The sequence below is a fragment of the Saimiri boliviensis genome, chromosome 2 (genome assembly GCF_048565385.1).
Source record: "Saimiri boliviensis isolate mSaiBol1 chromosome 2, mSaiBol1.pri, whole genome shotgun sequence".
In the NCBI taxonomy this organism is placed as follows: domain Eukaryota; kingdom Metazoa; phylum Chordata; class Mammalia; order Primates; family Cebidae; genus Saimiri; species Saimiri boliviensis.
Window position 1 is genome coordinate 173452388 of NC_133450.1, and position 23997 is coordinate 173476384.

General features: G+C 37.9%; 1 protein-coding gene across 2 annotated transcripts in view; it reads right to left on the reverse strand.

Annotated features, from left to right (window-relative positions):
• Positions 1 to 254: 254 nt before the first annotated feature.
• Positions 255 to 23997, reverse strand: part of MLLT3 (MLLT3 super elongation complex subunit) — a 281686-nt gene continuing 257943 nt past the window's right edge. For both annotated transcript variants that reach the window (XM_003928129.4, XM_039475174.2), the window contains exons 8-11: positions 18968 to 19067; positions 13076 to 13147; positions 11807 to 11878; positions 255 to 5169 (exon numbers count right to left, since the gene is read on the reverse strand). In XM_003928129.4, coding sequence (XP_003928178.2) covers positions 5038 to 5169; positions 11807 to 11878; positions 13076 to 13147; positions 18968 to 19067 — 376 coding nt within the window. In that variant the 3' untranslated portion in view covers positions 255 to 5037. The remainder of the gene's footprint in view (positions 5170 to 11806; positions 11879 to 13075; positions 13148 to 18967; positions 19068 to 23997) is intronic.

Below are 23997 nucleotides of genomic sequence, written 5' to 3' on the forward strand. Positions count from 1 at the left end.
AAAACTGAGTATGCCGCAACAAGGGAACAGATTAGTCCAATCCAATTACGGTCATTAGAAAGTCTTACTGCCACCCCAGCCCATCTGGGACTGATACTTCCATACCTACAATCAGTTTTGGGTTGATAAGAGACAAAGCAGTCCACTCTAATCCCCTAAATGGCTTGTCAGCCTGAATGAAGGTAAGGTCAGTTTCTCAAATTTGATGTAAATCTCTTTACCATTAAGTAAGAGCATCACACCCAGTTCCTTGGTTATTTACCAAACTGAATGTATTTTATTCTCTTTGTCGTAGTGGTTGTTGTCCTTGCTGTCTAATCAAGGTAGCAGTTCCTGCTGTGAAAGTAAATGCAGGGACTTTGTAAGATCCACCCTCTGGCTACAGCACATTGTTTCTAAACAAACGCCTCCAAAAAAAGAGGGGAGAAAGAAAAAAATATCGTCCACACACATAGCCCAGTTTATGTCGAGAATGTATCCCACTGCTGCGTGTTCCCATCTCTGCAGGGCTTTAAAAAAAAAAAAATACTATATATATACTGACTTTAGGACACAGAATGGTGCTAGACACGATGAACCCCTAAAATGAATGAGGCGTGTACTCTCTGCATTCAGCTGGTTTTGGACACACTGTCCTTTCTCTGGAGGCCTCAGATCTCCCCATCCATTCTTCTTTAGAAACAGCAGCACTTCTTGAGAAAAGGCTAGGGGCTTTTTCCTGTATGCAAAATAAAGCCAAACTTTGGTCAAATGACTCTTAGAAAATCAGTACAATTATACATTTTTAAAATGGTGCTGCAATAGATTATGTGAGTTTAAGTAAAACACCTATTTCTACCAATCTGTACTTACATTTCAACATGGATTTTAGAGAAGGGAAATACATCTTACAGTGTGCCTTAAATTTACACAGAAGCATGTACACACATACACAATGTATCTTTCAACATAACTACACATACACAGTCCATTAAAAAGATACTGACAGATTTATAAAAATGTATTGGTCTTGCACTGTTAATCTCAATAATACATTTTCACTTAATTTATTTTTGCACTGCATGGTAGCTCTGGCCACCATTAAGGATCTGTCAGCATTTCCATCATAACTCTATTTTCAGAATACTGGAGTACAAGTGCCAAAATACATATTTACAGTTTACAGACAGCGGTGGCTTTGTCTTCCTTTTAAATTGACTTCTTCAATGCATCTTTACAAGGAATATTCAGGGATGGCAGAGCCTACATAAAAAAAGCATCATAGAAAACAAAAGAGGTCAAAAGATGTAGACTTCCAGCCCAAGACTAAACTAAACCATGAGAATCGACTCCTTAACATTCACTGCAGCTGTAGTAGTCTCTACATCATAGTCATAGTTTTAGAGCAACAGTCCAAAGCAAGATTACTCTGATAATATATATGTATATATATATGTATATATATATAAATATAGGAGCAGTACATAGCATTAGTACACAAAACGCTAAAAGTGGAAAGTAATAAGCATACAGCAAATTACTCCAGAGCGGATCACTTCTACAGTGACAAAAATGAACACGAGCCACCAAACAGACACTGACCATTTCCAACACTGGACATCCAACTCCATTAAGTAGGCAGAGTTAAAACATTGAAGAGTAAAGTCTCTGTTAAACAAGTATATTAACTACATTTGTGGAGCTTGAAGTGGTAAATGGGATGTTATACAAGCCTAAATTGGTTTCTTCTCTCTCTCTCTCTCTCTCTGTCTCTCTCTCTCTCTCTCTTTTTTAAAGATTAAGTGGGTCTAAAAAAGATACAGGCAAAAAAAATTCCTTTTTGGTTGAAGACATTTTTAGTGGAAGAAAACTCATTTTATTGGCTCTTTCCACCAAAAGGTGAGTATTCAGATAAGAGATATTTGCCTAGCAATTTTAAATGTTTCGGACACTCTCTTAGGAGATACTTTTTCCTAAAGTTTTTGTCTCCTGAAGGTTTTATGCTCTTCCCTACTTTGACACTATATGAAAGCATGTATAGACATACCTATTTGTCTGTGTTAAGATTGAGAGAGAGGAAGATTATGATGAGGATCGTGAAGTAGCTGCAAAATATTTTTGTTGCTAACATGACCGTTATATCCTAAGATAGAAGGACCCCCAACCCCACCAACACACATTCTGCTGCAAAACCAGAGGCAAAAGCTAATTGATAAGGAGTTGGAGGGGCAGGGTTTTTGTACATGTTATTTTTCCCCAGCTAATCACTGAGGAAAAATTTTTTAAAGTTTATCATACTCTGGCTGGTTCAAACCACATTCACATTCACCCAATTAATTTTATTTGAAACATCTATTTATATATGTACACCAAAGAAATTAAACCCTGCCGTTTTCCCTTTGTGCTTAAGAAATCAGAGCCACTGGTAGAGTACTCATGTGTCAAAGATACTCTTAATAGGCTTCCAAGTTGGGTGTATATAAATGTGGCAGCCTGAGCAGGTTACTTTAACAGGAGTATTATAACTACTTGAAATTAATTCAAAGGGATCTTTTTATTTCTGTATTTAAAGATTAGACGAGAGCAAGAGTACTTCAAAAAAAAAAAAATCAACGTGACTCTCACTCTGAATTTTGTGAAAAACTTATTTTGCTATCTTGAGTAGTAGATGGGTTTTTCTGAATTTTATCAATTTACAAACTTACATTTTAAGATATTCTGAAGACATTAACTTTACTACCTAATTTTCAAGTCTAAAGTTTATCATGTGATAGCTGCCCTTCTTATTATCCCTTTTGTTTGGCCATTTTTTCTCTTAGTTTTTTGGTTAGTAACTTAAGGGAAAACAATTTTACATTGGCAAATCATAGGTTTTGCCCCCACAATTTAGTAACAGAAATAAAAATGGCCCAAATTACATATACGCTTCTAGTTAAACGGCACAGCTATATTAAACCATATAAATTTCTGGTTTGATCAGAAGGTGTGAGTTAGCAGTTTGAAATTTTAAAATATTTAAAGAATTTGTAACATTTCCATATAAACATTACCCTCCCCTTTCCAGCTATAAAGTTAAAAACAAAACACAACTGAAAGTACACAGTTCATCAGTCACCTAACATCCAAAATGACTCAAAGTTTCTCTGCACATCAAGAAGTGGACTATACAACAAACGCTTCAAGTACGGTTCATGCCAATCATCATTACAAATCATATCATTATCGAGAAAGTACACTTGGCCTCTGGGAGGACGCTTCAGAGAAATAATTTACAAGGAGCATGGCTGGATTATAGTTTTTTTAAAGAAAAAAATAGTTTCTTTGGATAGAAAGAAACAGTGTAAAAAAAATCCCCTTTTTAAAATGCAGAAATAACTCCATTATCAATCTGCATTTATAGAACTGCCCAAAAGAATGGGTCTGGAAAGACCATTTTCTCTACAGACACTAGTTAATCTCTGTATGAAAAGACAGCATCTGGCATGGGGACAAATAAGGGAGATACTGGTCTATTAGCACACATAGAGACTTTCTTAAGGCTGACCCAATGACGAACCTTTGGATCCAGAAGTATTTCTTCATTGCTCTTCTTTTCAGTTGAATTTCTAGGAAAACCTTGGAAGATGAGCTGTTTTTATTTTTCATTTCTCCACTTATGGAGAAGATGGAATAATGACGCCAAAAGTACTTTTTTTTTTTTCTTTTAAAAATAATTTGCTTTCTTTTGCATGCCACAGGACAGATTTCTAGTTTGAAAACAAGGGTATAACAAGAACAAAAATATCCCCCCATCCCCAATCATCTTTCACCAATACAAGAAATCCTTCTGGACACATTAGCAAGCGACTAAACAGGTATTGAACCACGGAATCTACAAGTTAATACATAATCTGTTATGGCATAATAACCAAGAATTTTCCCCCAAAGAAAGATTTTAATTTTTTCAAATATAAAAAAGTCTAAGAGAATCATATATGAACAAACAAAAATCTCTGATTCCATGTTTTTAGGATAAAGATGAGTAACACACTGGCAGCTGACGAAAGCTGAAACTCTTACTAATAAATAGATCCAAATTAAGAATTTCTACAACTTTTCTTTTTAGAAAACAGGACCAGAATTCCTTTTTTTTTTTTTTTTATGATGATCCTGTGGAATGCCTTTACTTCCATATTCACCTAATATTGTAACAGTAAAACAGACAGAAGAATGTTGATGACAGCTCAACAATGCTGGATTCAGGACATTTACAGATACACTTTTGTTTAAAAGTCCTACAAGTTTATTGACTAAGGCTAGACAGCAATTCATATGATCCTATTTGGTGCATTTTCTACCATGGTCCAAGATCATTACATGGATACAGCCAAGGACTGGGCCCCAACTTTCAGGAAAAAGACCACAAAGAAGAAAATCAAGGTGGCTATTTGGTCCCCCCAGTTGATAATCTGTGTCCTGGAACTGGAAAAATGAAAGGTGGAAAATACAGACTGCAACAAGTTAAAGGACTTGGAAAAAGTTGGTGGAAAGTGGCACAGTATACGAGTAAGGTCACTGGGCTCGGGATGGCAAGAGCGCTGCACTGAAAGAGCATCCACGGGACCAAGTACTTAGAATGTCTGATGGTGTCATTCCCTCAACGACTTTAGAATATCTGTATGCGATAATAAATAGATCAGTTATGTAATAAGGCAGTGTGTTGAATATGCATTTGTTCTGTGGAATGAACCACCACAGAGAGATACATGATACCATACACATTCTTTGAGTTTTCTTGTGTTGTGTTTGATTTGTTTGTTTTCAAGGCTATCCAGGCTAACTCTTCCCGGGGATTTCCTTGGAGAGAAGAGTGATCCGCTGAGGCTGGTTTGCTTTAACCTCTCCTTTATCAAGAGATGATGACTGGCTTTAAAGAAAAATAAAGCTGAAGGTTGTTTGATTTTTATTTTTTTCCCTTTTGGTTGCATCATTCTGAGTGTTTCCATATAAACAACAACGAAAAAATCACAACCAAAAAAAAAAAAAAGATAGTTTTTGATGCATCCAGTTATTGTATCCTCAGGATGTTCCAGATGTTTCCAGGTAACTCTGTAGTTTACGGACTGTGGTTTTGTCCAGTGAGCAAAGATCAAAATCAAATGTTGTGTTTGTGATATGAAAGTGTCCAGTTTCTTCTATAAGGTTCACGATCTAGAGGAGTGAAGAAGAGAAAGTTTGGGCAATAAGCAGCAGACATCAAAAAGCAAAGAGAAAGTAATGGAGGGGGGATCAAATATGAAATCAAGGGATAAATATTCTTATTTATAGCAAGAAGGTCTCATACCATGAATAGCATTAAACTGTCTCCGTCAACTTGGTAAATCAAAGGTATATTAAGCCTTAGAAATTCCCAGTGAGAACCTGTATTGCTTTTCATACCCTTTAAACTGATTCCTGCTTTCAAGTCATGAACAGAGTATTTAACTGTGAGTGAGTAGTTAGGGGGAGAAAACATTTCAAGACCCTTTAAAAATTAGTTACTGACTCTACAGACAGTGATTATACATAGCAGACACACAACAAATCCCCCTTAGAAATAACAAAACTACTTAAGCACAAACACACACACACACACACACACACACAAACCTATATAACATCATTTTCCTTTATCATTATATAATTGTTAATAATTTGGAAAATACAGGAACTCATCCCCCGCCGCCCAAAAAAAAAAAAAAAAAAAGAAAAAGAAAAAGAAACTGTCTACAATCCTACCCCCTGAGATGATAGGTAGTGACCAGAGGGGCTCAAGGGAGCCTTCTAAGGTACTGGAACCGTTTTGTTGTTCGATTTGGGTGCTGGTTACATAAGATATGGCCACTTGGCGAAAATGCACCTTTCTGTATGCTTTGTTATACTTCAACAGAAAAATAAAAACATATATATTACTTTTAGTTGTGTTTAGTTGATTCCCCTGAATATCTTGGGGGGATTTTAAATATTTAAGATATTTAATTAAATAGAAATATTATCTAGAAAAAGAAAGGATGCCTATGTCCTGTCATTTGGAATAGTTATACCTCATTTCTTCTTGTATTGGTTCTAACTTTCAGAAAAATGTTAAATGAAAGAGATGACGATTACTGTTCTCTTGCCCTGGCTTTCAGGAGAACACTTCTGAAGTCTCAAGATTAAGAACGATGTTGCTTATCAGTTTGAGCGATTCTTTTATCTTGCAAAGTGTCTTTTCAGTCCTGTTCTACTAACAATTTTATTGGACATGGATGCTGTACCAGAGCAGTGTGGGTGTGAAGTAGGTGTGTTGGGGACAAAGTTTTTTGGGGGAGGGAGAAAAGTTAGTATCAGGGCGATAGGAAAATATTTGCGCAGAGTAAACAGCTGGCAAATTTCCACCAGATCTGAGTTGTCTATTATTCTCTATCACTTACTTCTGATTAGTTTTAGGTCAATCTTAAAAAAGAGAACAATTGTAATGATTGAGCCTATCATTTATTTAATGAAGTTTTGGATTACCTAATGCCAAGTTGAGTAACAGCAGAACTGAAACTCTTAACCTTCTCTTCTTACGATTAGCTTTCCTTTAAAAAATACAGTAAATTTGTGAACTACTCCCTCTAGGTCGCTGGCTCTTAATAGAAAATGTGCTCCCCATTTCTGACATATTATTTGACTTCCACAATAGTATAAATACATATTCACCCTCAATCCAATTAACTACTCAGCTCCAGATTGAGCTGTTATTGTCTTACCCAGTCTCTGGAACTATCTTTTAGGGCTGTAACTATGGCCTTAGTAATAAAACAAGCTACTGTCATAGTGGAAGCAATGACAGATGCTGCTAACTAACTCCCTAATATCCATTTATTCCTTCTTTTTTATTAACAGAAGGCCAATTTTCTGACAGCTTCCCAGCTACAATGCTTGCCTTCCAGACCTACTTGCAGCACTTGTCAGATGCCGCTATTTAAAATTTATTTGTCAGAACTCACTGTTTTCAGGGTTATTTTTGAAGAGGGTATGGACAATGGGCATGTGTCTTTTGCCTTCTTTTCTTCTTCCTGTTTGCAATGAAAATACAATGCTTGGAAGTGCAGCAGCTGTCTTCCCATTAAGAAGAAGAATACAACATATGAAAGATAGGAGAACAGAAAGACAAGGAGCCTGTGTCCTCAGGGCCATCTTTTAAACCACTACCTCAACCACGGATTAATTACATCCAGGCTTACTGTTACAGGTGGGGAGGGATTCAGAAGGAAACCTTACTTGCTTAAACCACTAGACTCAAGGTTCTGTTACATGCATGCATCAAGACATTCTTAGAAGGCGTGCACCGAATTATGGTTAAAGTACTACATTTATGAAAAAATTTATCCAACAAGATATTATTAATACTAAAAGATCTAAAATGGACACTCATTTATTAATAGTAATAGAACTTTCAACAAGTCATCCACACATTCTATGTACATACAGAACCACACACACACAGCTATGCCCACACAGAGACTTTTCATGCTAATCATATACTTACTATATAATTAACATCAATTGAACTAAGAGTATGTATTTTCTGGAATAATTTTTTTTTTTTGCCATTTTGTGTAAAAATACTATGGATCTAGTGAAAATGTGTAAATTTCAGGATGGAAACAAGTAGTCTCTTCAGAGCTATTAGAATTTCAAATTTATACAATGAAGGCAAATGACAATCAGACCAGAATTTAACTCCTTTCCCCAGCCAGCTAACCAGGAGGTAATTGACAAAGCATTCAGAACAGAGTTCTGTATTTGGTTTATCAAATTCTGACTCTGCTCACTCTTTCAATGGCATTGGACAGAATATCATAACCTTTGAGCCTCGGTTTTCTCATCTGTAAAATGGGAGTAATGCTACCTGTTCTACTTGTACAAGTTTGGACAGATGATCAAACAAGGTATCATAAGTAAAGCTTCTTATAAATGGTAAATTGCTACATAGGTCAGGATAACATGATTATGATTACCTTATAAACTGCTCCTTAATTATCTGGGAGGTAACTAAACTGAGCATGAATTATAGACCTGATACTTTTTCCTCCCGGCCCCAATGAGTGTTAGTCATTTCATTAGCACTAAAATAAATGAGGCAAGAAAATGCCAGAAACTAAAACTCAGAAAGGCCTGCTTGAATTAAAAAAAGATAATTCATTCTTATAAGAAAACAGTTTTCCATGACCCAATATAGTTGCTCCCTAATTATTTAACAGCAAATAGAAAACTGGGCAATAAAAAAATCCCTTCTGGAAAAAAAGCCACTTAATTTTAAAGCATATAAACACTTTTTCCCACTAGGAACTTCGGCCCGGGCATTTCTCATGTGTTGTACTATCTTGCAGATCTCCAGCACCTCCATCACCACCCCCACCTCCTCTATCAGCATGCCGTGCCCTGCCTGCAGCCATACATGCACAATATAAAGGGGCTCTGATAAATCTAACTAAATGAGCCCCACATTTTTATGGGAGCCCATAAGAATATATCAAGGTAGATGCAGAGAAACAGCCTTAATGCAGTAGCAGTGGCAGCAGCTGAGGAGTTGGGAACTATTTGCCAAAGGGAACCGCATTAATGATTTGAATTATTAGAGCATGTGCCCAATTCTCAATTAAGTAAGGGCTGCATAAAGAAAAATAAGTGTGCATTCCTTTCCAGGAATCCCGATAGTTAGAGCATCAGAAACAACATTAACATGCTTTATTCCAATGACACAAGCCACAAAGCCTGAGCACACGCCATGAGGGCCTGAAGAACTCCACTCTGCCTTTCTATGGGAATACGCTCATTGCTGATGCAGTGTGGCTTAACCTTGATGTCACTCTCTGTATCATAATGCAATAATTAACGTCTGTCCAAAATAATAATAATAGATAGAATGACTGCCGATAAGTAAAACAGGCAACCGGGTACATATGGGTAGTGGAAAAGGAAGAGTGTTAACTGCTTAAGTCATTCTTCAGATGATGGTTGTTGTGAAAACATTCATGATGGATTATTTCCTGCCACATCAGCCTTTCAAGGGGTTCTATGCAGCCTGTTGGATGCCTCATTTTGTTTTAAACAGGGTAAGATCCACTTGTCAGATCTGTGGCTCTCTTCTCCAATTTTTAACTATAAAAAAGTGGATGCATTGATTTTAGTATGATTATACTTTCAAAAACCAGGGCTTTTTTCATGTGAAGCAGCCTCTTCACTGTGGGAAAGAATGAACAGGCTTTGCTTTAACTGCTTCTGTATGAAGTGGAGCCAGGTCTGGGATAACACAGGTCTTCCCACAGAATGGCCTCTATTATGGTCTGGAAAGCACTGTACACCACCACATAAAAATGTGTGCCCATCCCTTGGTTAAGGGGCAGGCCATCAGGCTCCAATCTACAAGGGCTGTTGAGATATGACAAGTAATTTTCCAGGATGGAGAATAGCATTTAGAGCAGAAAACTTCTCAGGGAGGGTTCTCTGGGTTCTTAGAAGGAATATTCTAATATGCTGTGCATTCCCCATTCCCTGAAGACAATTCTAAAAGAATGATAGCTGGTTTCTAAATTGCTAAGGTATCCTCTAAGGAAACCTGGTTTCCCACAGAGTTTTCTTCTCCCAGACTTGGGTGCAAATCCCGGCTTAGAGCTCCATTGCTGGGGAGGTTAGATGTGTTCAATCTTACTTTCCAAGTGAATGTGGAACATGTGGTTTTAAAGAGAAATCAAATTATTCATCAGTCCTAGGTAATCACTTCTCTTGGTTTGACTGTGTCTACTCTACTGTATTTATACCCTTTGAAAAAGTGGCTTAGGAACACAGGCTCCTTGATCCAATGCTGTCTGTTCATTAAACTAGCTGCTGAGTGCCAGGACTGCATGCCCCCAGAGTAAAACAAGGCTATTAACCGCTTTTTGTGAGCCAAATAAAACTGTCAGACCAGAGTTTTGGATAGGATGCATTTAACAGGGAAGGACCGAGATGTGATCCTGGGCCCACTAGAAATTCTGCTTCAGGTATTTAAGTCTGCACGGCAAAGAATACATAGACTTTGTGGAATGCATGCCATGAGATGAGCAGCCCTGAAGGTGGAGAATAACATTAGTCCTCAATAGTGCTATGTTTTACAAAAGGAATTAATTAAGCAGTAAACCGTGACAGGACATGCATCATGGTATCATAATCACAAGCCTCAGCTGCATTACAAGGCAAAAGGCCAAAGACTGAGAGCTTTCAACCGGCCTGGGAATGCAATTAGGGTGAAATGCTGTGTGCCCTGGAGTGCCTTTATGCCAGGTTAAAAATTCATAGATATTACTCTCTCCCTCTAGAATACTAAAATAATGCACTTGGATGGAATTCTCCAGTAAGCCACCTTTCTTCACAATTCTTTCAAAGGTAAAAATAAAGGACAACTTTAAATTGGAAATGCCAATGACACCCCAAGGTAAGATCTGCCCAATGGCCTAGTATCCTTGAATCACTGACTGAGCTTTCTTTGTGAAGATGACCCAACCCTGCACAAACACCTGTCCCACCCTCCTGTGAGATTACTATGGACCCAGCTCAGGCATTAATAGCTTTATTGGACAATTGCTCCGCAGTGGTTCAGAGCTGGTGTTTGGAAGAGATGGAAAGATTACACAATAGATTTGCAATTAGCATTAAGTCAGTTAGCCTCAGATATTTGGTAAATGACAGTAAAACAACATTTGGTTCTTCAAAAGAGGCCTAAGAAGAATATTAGCAAAGTACTAGACCACCACTTATGGTAGGCCACTCAAGTCCTGCTTCCTTGCCCCTACTAACTAAAAAGAAACTGCAAGAAATAAACTCATCTGTAGTTAAGAATCATAGGTCTGTAGTCTTTTGTTCAAATCTAAAACTCTAGAAGGGTTAAAAAGCTTATCAGGCCAATCAGGAAACTTGGCAAGTTGGAGAGTGCATATTTATAGATTTAAGCAAAAATGTACACAGAATATAAATGTGACCACCAGCCATTAAATGTTAAAAAAACAAAACAAAACAAAACAACAAAAAAAAACCCAACACACAGCTGGGGTAGATTACATACTAACTTCAAGTCATTTGAAAGTAGTAAAAAGAAAAAATTCAAACAGTAAAACAATCTACATATCTGCCCCACAATTTAGAACACACATTCTCCTCTTTGGGTGTTAAAAGAAAATTATCAATAGCTGCTGGAAATGCAACAGAGGCATACATCGCTAACTGGATGAAAATGAAAAACCACCCTTCTTATCTTCTCAAAAAATCAAATTGTACTAATAGAAGTTTCCCCACTCTACAAGTATTCCACAATTGAGTTCATAATAGAATGTACATTGTACAAGATAAGGAAAATGAAGAAAATATTTATTTTCCTTAGAATAGTATTGAAGGTTACTAAATTGAATCACAAACGTTTACAACACTTAACTCAAATTGTTATCATTATTTTCCCATGAAACCAGAAGTCTGGCCCCAAAGGTTTTTGCATTTCTACTGTCCCCTCCCTTAGCCCACATTACACTGGTCAGCTGAGGAATCACTACAATCCAGTATCACTTCCCAAACTGCCCAGTTCTCATCATCCACAGCACAAGAGGAGGGAGATAGTCGCCACAGAGCTCCAAAGCAGACTTTCAGGTGGCATCAGAAATGAGAACCCTTCCCAAATACGTCTACAGGTGGCATTCGCCAGGTTTTGATGGTGTGGGGCTGCAGTGGCCTCCAGGTGCTATCACACTACCGCAGGACAAACCAGGCCTTGACGTTTCTGAAAAGGGTTGGGCTAAAAAGCATTTCTCACCTGCTGCAGAATGTGTCTTTCTCTCAGCGTCATTAACCTTCTGTGAAGCTCTACCAGTTCATCTAGGTATGCCTGAAAGAGAAGAAGGTCCCCCAAAAGAACAAGCACTTTAAGAAGTAGTTCAAAAATAAATGAGTATGTAAGGAAGAATACATAGGCAGCAGCTGCAGGTTTCGCATTATACCACTCTGGCCCAGGCTGTGTGGACTCAGTGCCCAAAGGCCTCTGCAGACCAAGCCTCTCTTGGACCAGCCATCACCTTTATCACGCCAACTTTAAAAAGTTGGAGAGAATTCTTAGACTTAATTGTTCTTATGAAGATTCAAGTCAGTAGACTCACTTTCCTCCAACAATATCTCTACAACAGGTAGGGAAATTCAGTGCTAAGTCGTGAGTTTAAACATATCAAAAGCTACTTTCATTTTTTTCACTCCTGAATCTCAGAAGGTTTCTAAGAGAAAAACTTCTAAGTTTGAACATGAAAGCAACAATGTACATTACCAATTAAGTCAGGGCAACTTTGTGGTGTGGGGTTTTTCTTGTTTGTTTTGCTTTTGTTTTAAAAAGGTGTTCCGGTCATACCAAACATTGCTAGTAAACAATGCTCGCAAGTGACACAAAAAAGAATGTCTTATGAAAAACAGGGAGTGCTAACTAATCAGCATCTGATTTGTGAAGAGCTCTCGCCTGAAACTGCAGAGAAGACACCTGTCTTTCCAAATGCACAGACTCAGGAGTCTTTGTTAGTGTAACTGCATGGGTGCCCCCAGCACCATGTGCAATAAAGACAAATGAAAAGATTTGTGAAGCATTACAGAGGTCTGCCCTGGCCTTACAAAGCAGGATTAGGGCCCTACCCAAAACAGGTAACTTAACCCCACCAGGTCTTGCAGACAGATTTCAGATGCATGATGCACACTCTGGGAAAGCACACTGCACTAGTATCAGATGTCTTGCTTACCTACGTCTGAGATTCCTTAACCTGCTACCTCTACACAATTCTCTTACTTCCCAATTCAATGTGCCTGAAATCCCTTGGTAACGTAGGAATGATGGCAAATGACAGCATGAGGCCAAGCGTAACACTGAAGACATAAACAAGACATGCAAAATAAACTACAAAGCACTGGGATGAAATACTCATCATTTAGGCGTCTTGGACACTTTGATGAAAAAATGAAACGAGAACCAGCAAGGATGATCAAGGGGAACAGAAAGAAACAGACTTGTCAGTGTTGAAGTCCTCCTAGTAACAGACTGGAAACCTACCTTGTCACATTCACCATTCTTTATTTGCTTATCTGATTTGCTTTGCTTTATTGGACTTTTCACTTCAAGAATCTAGAGATCAAAGAGAACACTGTGTTAAATTTTATTTCAAGCATCTCTTAGCTAACTAGCCACATAAACAAAGGCACTCACTGAATGAAATGTACAGTAGCATTTACTATCCAACTAGCATTTCTTTTCCGTACATTTTCCTTCTTCTCTCTAATCTTATTTTCCTTGGAAAATAAGTTACTTGGATCTGAAATGCTGAGTCAGAGGAGTGGAACTAAAAAAAAAAAGTTGATGATAAGGAAACTGATCTAAGCTTCCAAGGCTGCTTCTCTTTTGCAGCAAGACTCTCACCATATGTATAGCAGCTGAGTTAAACTGAGATTATAGTTCTCTCTGGCAAGAATATTTTTCCTATTCATTCTGCTGTTTCAGCATGACTACTAGTGTTCAGTATGCTAGGGATGATGAAAACAAATACTCAAATGCCCCTTTTAGTACCTAACTTTCACATTCTAAAAATTACTCATATATGCTAAACTGATGTAGCTTTGGAAATGAAGATGGCCATGAGTTATACTGGTTGCTCCCAATTTGGGATCCTCCAACTCAAGAAATAAAGAGATAGAACTAACTTCTGTCTTTTAAGAAATGATGTGTTTACCCTTGGTAAAACACTAAGTGCCTTTCCTTTTATCTGGACTGATTACAACTTAAGTTATGAGTAGTTTTACATATTATATAGAAGCTTTGGTGGGAAACTATGTTTCTACTTAATAAAAAGGAGAAGAAAATTATTTCTTAATAAATGCAGCTGATTTCTTTGACAGCATCTTCAAAACTGGGGATTAAAAGAGAAGCATTTTTAAATGACTCTCACTTGAAAAAGCTGAGAACCACTAAATTTATAAATAATGAGTGTTTACAAATGTGTATGAACATAAAAAGCAAAGAAATTTGTCTTTTTCATTATAACTCATTATGAAGTGAGTTACTACAAACGGAGACTAATATTAAAGGAGGAAAATTCCAAATAAAGGACTAGTTTATCTTAAGAAGTTTTATATTCCTACTGTTCTCTTTACCTAGTCTCTGCCCTAATGGAGTAACAGTTCTGTCCACAAGTCTACCACATTCAATAACATAAAGATTTTAAGAATGAGTCCACTTTTAATCTGTAGTGGCATGAGCACCGATTAGGCTCAGAAGCCCAAGTTCAAATCCCAGCCTTATCATTTAATGTTTCTGGACTGCAAAGGATGAAATGGCAGAGCTGAACAAGTTAACACCCAGATTCCCACTCAGCTTTAACATTTTTTACTACTAATGAACATTTTACTGGATGAAAATAGGAACATGACATCCTGGAAAAGACCAAATACTCCTCAAAGGGCATGTGTTTATTTTAATTGAGAATAATGCACAGGGAAAAAGTGTCCTTCTAACAGTCTTTCCTGAGAATCATACTTTTTTCATTGCTTTTAATATGAAGATAACCAAATGACTAATTTGGCCAGGCTAACTTAAAAGACAATACTTTTGGCAACACAAGGAAATTACTTGTTAGCAGAGGCAAGGCGATCATTTTTAACATGCTCCACTGTAAGGGAAACCAAATACTCCACTGCATTTAGAGTTTCTTCCTCCATTGTTGTTGGAAGTGAGACCTCAAGGGAAAAATCAGCGCTGAGACCTAGGAGTAAGTAGGTCAGTAGATGGCACTCCTCGCCAACTCAGTTACTGGGCTGGGCATGCAGAGACAATCTGCTGAGATTTCAGGCAAAAAAGAAAAAAAAAAAGTGCCTGCCTGCTTGCCTTGTGCATTACAGAACTGAATTTTGTTCCCATCATATCCTGCTGCCTCCCACGATCCCCTCCTCCAACTCCCTGCACTCTGGCTGTTGAAGTGACTTGAGGACGCTGCATTTGCAATAGAACTTTGCTAACTAGGTTTAGAGAGTTCTGCCACATTTTCTTCAAAGCAGAAAATAGAACATTTGGACGCTTAAGTCTCACCCCACACATTCCGTAAGTGCTACAGCACAGAAGGCCAAAATACATTGAAATCCTAGTTTCTTTCTTCTGAAGCTGCAGTGGCAGGAACAAAAGCTCCGGGTGTCAGTGACCCGCCTCAAGTTACTGAGTGGCTGCCCAGAGAGGGCTCAGTTAATCTTCCTTCTTTGATCTCTCCCTGCTCCAAAATAAACAGCTTTGTCAAAACCTCATTCTGAGAGAGCTCAGCCCTGCTGAAGACAATTGTTTTATTTATGATCATTTCTTATCTTTAGGGAAACAACTTCAGAATAAAAAAGTACAACACCTTGTCTTCCACAGGCTTATTTTAAACCAGTTTAACTGGATAGACGCTTTTTAATTTCATTCAACATGCCTTGCAGGCTGATAGGTGATTTATGATACTCTGAATATTGACTTGTGTCCAGTGGATCACTTCCTTCCTTCAAGTCCTTTCTCCCCTCCCTCCCCACCATGCTTTTGGCTAAAAAAGATGTATTTTGCTTTTGTTTGAAAGTCACATAAAGGAGGTTTGGAGTGAAAAAAACCATCTCTGGTTAAAATGATGCAACACTCTTTATTATTCCCTTTTAAACTGTACTGAGAAGCAAAGCCACCTAGACTGCCCAGCTACTCCATGTACAGATACAGTAGTATCTGAAAACAGAGGAATTGTGGTTTAGTAGCACTTCTGTCTTTAATCTGAGGAATGTCTTGACAAACTTTCAAGATTATATTTTTCTGTATCCCTTTATGAAGACTGACAACTCAGTTATGCACAGATAGATCTTTCACGCTAATGACAGTGGCTCCCAACAGTACTCAGGTTAATTACTTGCTTGTTTGATGTGTGAGTCTACGTTCACTTTTATTCAGTATGAAAATGTTTGACTCCATTAGTACTTCCCCTCTTCTCTAGTCCCTGGAAAATCTGAGAAAAGGGAGTGGACAATTCAGCTTTGCCTGGTACTTAACCACACTCAGAGATCATTATTAATTCATAGAGAGAGAACGGGCAAGGAGTATGGAAGAAGGAAACTCAGAGTCTTCCCATTTTGGAGTTAGTCCTTCTAAGTACATTCTCAATTCTTTAATGTGAAAATTCAGATTCATACTCTCTCTCCATCCCTGTCTCTCTCCCACTACTTTACTCCCTCCCTCCTGCACACTTACACACACATTCAAATATGACTAAAAAGTCATTCCAGAGTAAAATTTAATTGCTTTTTTAAAAAAATGTTTACTCTCTTACACCATCAACATAGAGAACTAAGATATACTAATAACTTTTTTAAGTCCAAGAAGCTTGACTTTTTTCTTTTTTCTTTTTTCTTTTTTTTTTTTTTTTTTTTGAGACGGAGTTTCGCTCTTGTTACCCAGGCTGGAGTGCAATGGCGCGATCTCGGCTCACCGCATCCTCCGCCTCCTGGGTTCAGGCAATTCTCCTGCCTCAGCCTCCTGAGTAGCTGGGATTACAGGCACGTGCCACCATGCCCAGCTAATTTTTTGTATTTTTAGTAGAGATGGGGTTTCACCGTGTTGACCACGTTGGTCTCGATCTCTTGACCTCGTGATCCACCTGCCTCGGCCTCCCAAAGTGCTGGGATTACAGGCTTGAGCCACTGCGCCCGGCCGGGATAGTACCACACCTGATCCCAATGCAAGTGACTTGAGGGGGCTAAGAAATCAACACTAAACAAAGTTTTAAAAACCTTTTCTTGTCCTCTCAGCTCCGAGACATAGTACTAAGGAGGTAACCTCTCTTGTGGCACATGTATTTCCTAACCCAAACTACCTGAAAGTAGAAACACATGGACTTTCTTATCATGCTTACAGGTGCATGGAGAAAGTGACACATAATAGAGTATTACTGGCAGACTGATGATTCACAAGTGTGAAGCGGCATTTGCCAAATAAACATGCCAAAGAACCAGGGGTATGCTACTTAATCAGATAAGGTCACTTTTACCCTCTCCCCATAGATGCTATCCGTTTTGGTTTTATTTTGCTAGACAGGTGAAAAATAGTCTGACAAAGAGTCTAAACCTTTCCCTAAAGCCAAGGTCAGTTCAAGACTGCCTATTCAGGAAGGGCTTAAGGGCAGCCACAAAGTTTGAAGGGCATAAAAGGAGCTTGCTGGAGCTGCATTCCCTAGCAAGCCTACTCTTCACTGTGACTAGGAGAGATACTGAAGGAAATTAGAAAGGGGCACAAAAGCAGAGCCTAATGCCCTTCCCTCCTGGCACTGCCACCGCTGTGCCCATGATGTATTGTAGCTCGGATACACCACCCCCTAGATGCAGAAATCAAGCCGAAACAGGCTTAAGTTGGATTTTAAAATATCATCAAGGTACAAATTCTGTCCTAATGCCAGTTCTCACTGAAGCACAAATTTACGAAAGGATCCCAAATTATCTAGTTAACCAGTCCAGTGTTCTCAGATGACTGGCCATGATGCATATATCCTTCCTCTTTTTACTTTCCTCTGAAATGCCTGACTTGTGGTGGCAGGCATCCACACCAGAGGTAAAACATGGCTGGCCCTGAAGATGGGGAAGAGCCGGGATATGGAAAAAGAAGTAAATAAGTCACTGAATACCCCATCTGTAACAGATAATGAGCTGGACTTCGATTTTTATGTAGGACACAAAGAAACTGCAGTTGAACTCTAACTCTAAAGAGCACTATTACCATTCCTGCTTAACAAGAATGGATTGGCATTATAGACAAACCTTATAAATGAGGAATTTTATACCATAAGAGATCTTTGTAAGTGCTTTAAATAAAATGCAAAAAGAAATGGTCTTCAGCTATAAACTAACATTTTCCAAGTAACACAAAGACCACAAATTTAAGGGCAAGACCATTTAAAATTGAAGGACACCTGTGAAACATAGTATTTTCAGAAAAACACAGTTGAGTTTTCAAGTTAATATTCGTGTAATAACTTGAATTAAGCATTTATTGTAGAGGTCATAGGAAATCTGTTGAAACAAAAAGATAAGAAAAACTACGGTAGTAAGAGCATCAACTCAATGCTCAGTGAGGCTTTTACATTGTTCATGATACTGAAAATAGTTTATTTTAGTTGGTAAAGAAAATATCCCAATCTAATTTATTTAACAAATGCTCTTTATCCTAGCCTTCAAAGTTCTGCCTAGGTCTTATCCAAATAAAATAATTATATTTTAGTTGACTATCAAATTAATATACTTTCCTTTAGCTCAAGTTGTAACAACATGATAATGACCATTATGTTGTCAGCATTTTATTAATTATTCCTTAAAATCCCAAGTAATAATCCGTTTTTCTTGGACGAGAAATCTGAGGTCGACCACCTATCATAATGAACCATCATCAAGTGAGTACCAGTCGGGGCTGGGTACTGCTTTTTACTCTTTAGGTATATTATTTGTCATCTTCCCAATAACCTAAAAGGTAGCATCAATGTCATTTAACAGATAAGGAAACTGAGAATCAAAAGCTAAAAGTCAATTTCCCACCAGTACATTACCAGTAGGAAAGAACCGGGCTTTATACTAGCCTCAAAGGTCGTATTCTTCCTAATTAAGGCACCTACTTACTGCTGAGGTGTAAAGTATATTGAAACCAGGAGTAAATGGGCAATACATTTTGTCATGCTCTCTTATTGCACCTACTTAACCCATCCAGTGGAACACACTCATCTTCTCATGACAACAGAAGCTCTTTTATCCTAACTACATGTTTATTCCAAAAGCTGTGGCTTCCCATCTATCTGGCATCAAGAGAAGTTTGTTTAAAATTCAGGGGTGAAAAGTTTCACATGCTTTGTAAAAATGATTAACCTAGCTCTGCAGAGTCTCGACAAGTGCAAACCCCACAATTTACCTGGTTGTTGTTGGTTTTTAATAAGGGCGGTGGAGGTTCATGATGCAGGGGTGAAGACGCAGAACTGCTTTCGCTATCACTGCCATCACTTAAGCTAACTCTGAAAAGAAATAGAGACAAGTTATCCAGATCATTACAAGCAGATGATTCTTGAAATATCCATAGGAATTGGTGCGGAAAGCATGGAATCCATTCAATATCCTTGACAAGTTCATTTTAACTCACTACCGCTAACATGTTTGGGGCTTACTTTGTACCCGGAACTGTGTTAAATGCTATACCTGCCATTTCTCTTTTTCAATATCTCCTATTTCACAGATGAGTAAACTGAGACTTAGAAAGACTGGGCCACTCACCTAGGGTCACATAGGTAAAAGTGGTGGCTCTGGAATTCAAATACCAGCAATGTGGCCCAAAGTTAGTGCTCAGCCACTATACTTTACAGAAGGACAGCAAATTAGACCGTTTGAAGGTTACTGTCTTTATTTTCCTTTCCGCCTACCAATCTGCTACAGACGAAAAAGTCACAAACATGGCTAGAATACAGGCTGCAGGGGAAGAAGCAACTGCATAAACGAAACTTCATGAAGAACGTGGAAAACAGCTGTGCACCACTGACAGCACAGAGCGACATCTAAGGAACGAACGTGTGGAGCCTGGCATGCTGGGACCACTACCGATCATTTCTGCTGTGCCATTATTCAAGGCTGTCTCTAGTTCTGAACACTGATACAACAATTCATTGGAAATACGCTACAGGAACACAAAGAAACGGTATGTTTGGGATACATGCTTTAGAAAACTACAATGTGATTATGGAGGCCGAGTTGGAGTGATACAGCCTTGAGTCTAGGAGTGTGAGGACTTCCAGAACCTGAAATAAGCAAACAATGGAGCTCCCTGCCAACGTTCTGCTGGTATCTTAATTCCAGCCCCATAAGACTTTGTTCGAACTTCTGGCCTCCAGAACGATAAGAGAATAATTTTCTTTTTTTTTTTTAACTACTAAATTTGTGATAATCTGTTACAGCCCCATTAGGAAATTAATACATCATCTGAAACCTTAAACATAGAAAAGCAAAACTTTTCTTATTAAGCATTTTTCTAAATTAAGAAAAATCCATCACAAACTAGATGTCTATCAAGAGAAAATAAATGAACAGAAAATCAGTGAAATCAAAAGCTGGCTTCTTGAGATCAGCTGAAATTCAGAAAACTCGACTCAGACTGAGTAGCAAAAAACAAAAGTTATAAGACACAGCTTACCAATATTAGAAGTGACAGAGATAACAGTACAACAGAATATACTGATATTAAGTGAATAAAAGGGAATATTAGGAACAAATTTATCACCATAAATTCAACTCAGATGAAATGAATCAATTCCCTAAAAAAAATCAAAATCATCAAATCTCTCTCCTGAAGAAATATATTCCCTGAGCAACACTGTATCTATTAAGGCAACTGAAATTATAATAAACAACAAAAACCTTTCCCTAAAAAAAATTCCTTGTATAAGTTGAAGATGGTTTCACTGATTAATTTTGTCACATACTTAAAGTCTAATACCAGCTCCACATAAACTCTCCCAGGAAACAAAATCTAAGTATTGTAACTGATGTTCCATGTATTAAGGTATCTTTTCTTCCTGGCTGATGAAGACATAGTCTCTCTAAACCATGTGTGAGCTTTGGGAATTGAATGGCCTGCTGGTTTTTGATTATTCTTTTCCTAGCCCTGTGGAGGTTTCCACCATGGATATGCAGACGCATACTTTGCCAGAAATGTGAAGGATACCTCTACAGATCTCCAAAATTCTCTTTACTGCTTCCTCTTACTCAAACTAGACCTACAATCTCTGACTCTGTAACCTAGCAGCACTTTCAGACTTCCCTTTAAGTTCTTCCTTCCTGCACTATGTCTTGGAACCTACCTCCAACCAGCGCACCAGAGCCATTACGGACTTACTGATTTTCCTTTCCTCAGAGATCACAGCCCTTACAGAGCCTATTGTCCAATGTTTGCAAGAATGTTGTTTACAATATTTTCTTTGCTTTTCTAGTTTATAGTAGCAGTTCGATTTCTTTATTATTATACTTCAAGTTCTGGGATACATGTGCAGTATGGGCAGGTTTGTTACGTAGCTATACACTTGCCATGGTGGTTTCCTGCATCCATCAACCCATCATCTACATTAGGTATTTCTCTAATGCTATCCCTCCTCTATCCTCCCACCCCCTGACAGGCCCTGGTGTATGATGTTCCCCTCCTGTGTCCATTTGTTTTAATTGTTCAATTCCCACTTAGGAGTGAGAGCATGAAGTGTTTGGTTTTCTATTCCTGTGTTAGTTTGCTGAGAATGATGGTTTTCAGCTTCATTTATGTCCCAGAAAATGACATCGCTCATCCTTTCTTATGGTCATATAGTATTCCATGGTGTATATGAACCACATTTTCTTTATCCAGTCTGTCACTGACGGGCATTTGGGTTGTTTCAAGTCTTTGCTATTGTGAACAGTGCTGCAATAAACATACATGTACATGTGTCTTTATAGTAGAATGATTTATAATCCTTTCGGTATATACCCAGTATGGGATTGCTGGGTGAAATAGGATTTCTGGTTCTAGATCCTCAAGAACTGCCACACTGTCTTCCACAATGGTTTAACTCATTTACACTCCTACCAACAGTGTAAAAGCATTCCTATTTCTCCACATCCTCTCCAGCATCTGCTGTCTCCTGGCTTTTTAATGATCACCATTCTAACTGGTGTGAGATGGTATCTCATTGTGGTTTTGATTTGCATTTCTCTAATGACCAATGATGATGAGCATTTTTTCATGTTTATTGGCCACATAAATGTCTTCCTTTGAGAAATGTCTGTTCATATCCTTTGCCCACTTTTTAACGGGGTGGTTTTTCTCTGGTAAATCTATTTAAGTTCCTTGTAGATTCTGGATATTAGTCCTTTGTCAGATGGATAGATTGCAAAATTTTTCTCCCTTTCTGTTCATTGCCCATTCACTCTGATGACAGTTTCTCTTGCTGTGCAGAAGCTCTTTAGTTTAATTAGATCCCATTAGTCAATTTTGCCTTTTATTGCCATTGCTTTTGGTGTTTTAGTCATGAAGTCTTTGCCCATGCCTATGTCTTGAATGGTACTGCCTAGGTTTTCTTCTAGGGTTTTTATGGTTTTAGGTCTTAGGCTTAAATCTTTAATCCATCTTGAGTTAATTTTTGTATAAGGTGTAAGAAAGAGGTCCAGTTTCAGTTTTCTGCACATGGCTAGCCAGTTTTCCCAACACCATTTATTAAATAGAGAATCCTTCCCCATTGCTTGTTTTTGTCAGGTTTGTGAAAGATCAGATGGTTGTAGCTGTGTGGCATTATTTCTGAGGCCTCTGTTCTGTTCCATTGGTCTATATATCTGTTTTGGTACCAGTACCATGCTGTTTTGATTACTGTAGCCTTGTAGTATAGTTTGAAGTCAGGTAGCATGATGCCTCCGGCTTCGTTCTTTTTGCTTAGGATTGTCTTGCTATGTGGGCTCTTTTTTGGTTCCATAGGAAATTTAAATCATTTTTTCTAATTTTGTAAAGAAAGCCAATGGTAGCTTGAAGGGAACAGCATTGAATCTATAAGTTACTTTGGGCAGGATGGCCATTTTCACAATACTGATTATTTCTAATCATGAGCATGGAATGTTTTTTCATTTGTTTGTGTCCTCTCTTATTTCCTTAAGCAGTGGTTTGTAGTTCTCCTTGAAGAGGTCCTTCACATCTCTTCTAAGTTGTATTCTTAGGTATTTTGTTCTCCTTGTAGCAATTGTGAATGGGAGTTCACTCATGATTGGTTTCTCTGTTTGTCTATTTTTGGTGTATAGGCATGCTTGTGATTTCTGTACAATGATTTTTATATTCTGAGACTTTGCTGAAGTTGCTTATCAGCTTAAGGAGATTTTGGGCTGAAACAATGCAGTTTTCTAACTATACAACAATGTCATCTACAAACAGACAATTTGACTTCCTCCTTTCCTAATTGAATACATTTCTTTCTTTCTCTTGCCTGATTGCCCTGGTCAGAACTTCCAATACTATGTTGAATAGGAGTGGTGAGAGAGGGCATCCTTGTCTTGTGCCAGTTTTCAAAGGGAATGCTTCCAGCTTTTGACCATTCAGTATGATACTGGCTGTAGGTTTGCCATAAATAGCTCTGATTATTTTGAGAGATGTTCCATCATTACCTAGGTTATTGAGTTTTTAGCATGAAGGGCTGTTGAATTTTATCAAAGACCTTTTCTGCATCTATTGAGATAATCGTGTAGTTTTTGTCACTGGTTCTGTTTATATGATGGATTACATTTATTGATTTGCATATGTTGAACCAGCCTTGCCTCCCAGGGATAAAGCCCAAATCTCCTTCTGCCTACATGTTAAATTCTCATTAAATTTAGGACCCATCTAGATATTCCACAATAATCCCCCATCTCAAGATCCTTTAATGTAAATGTATTTGCAAAGTCCCTTTTACTAAATGAATTAATATTCATGGTTTCAGGGTTAGGCTGTGGATATGTCAGGAGGACATTTTTCAGCATACCATTGGTGACCATCACAGTAGCGTCAATTACAAGCAGAGAAAATGCTAAGTCAAATACTGCGAAATTGTCTTCCAAAAAGTTGCCACCACTTATAATATCGCAACAATATATAGGTTCCCATTTCCCTGCACTCATAAATAGAATTTAATTTCTCATAAGTATAATTTAATTTCAAACATTTGAATCTTTGCTCACCAGAGATGTGAACAATTTCGTTGTATTCTTATAAAACGTAAACTTCTTTCATTAGTAGATTAAATATATACTTTGATCTGGTTTTCGAGTCATGCCTAAAAAGTACAGTACTTTACATTCTAAGCAACAAAATATTCTCTACATTTTCCTCCATTATTTTTAGAAACTCAATCTCAAATCTATCTGCAGTTTATAAATATTAATGTAATTCTGTGTGTCTTAACTCTACCAAGA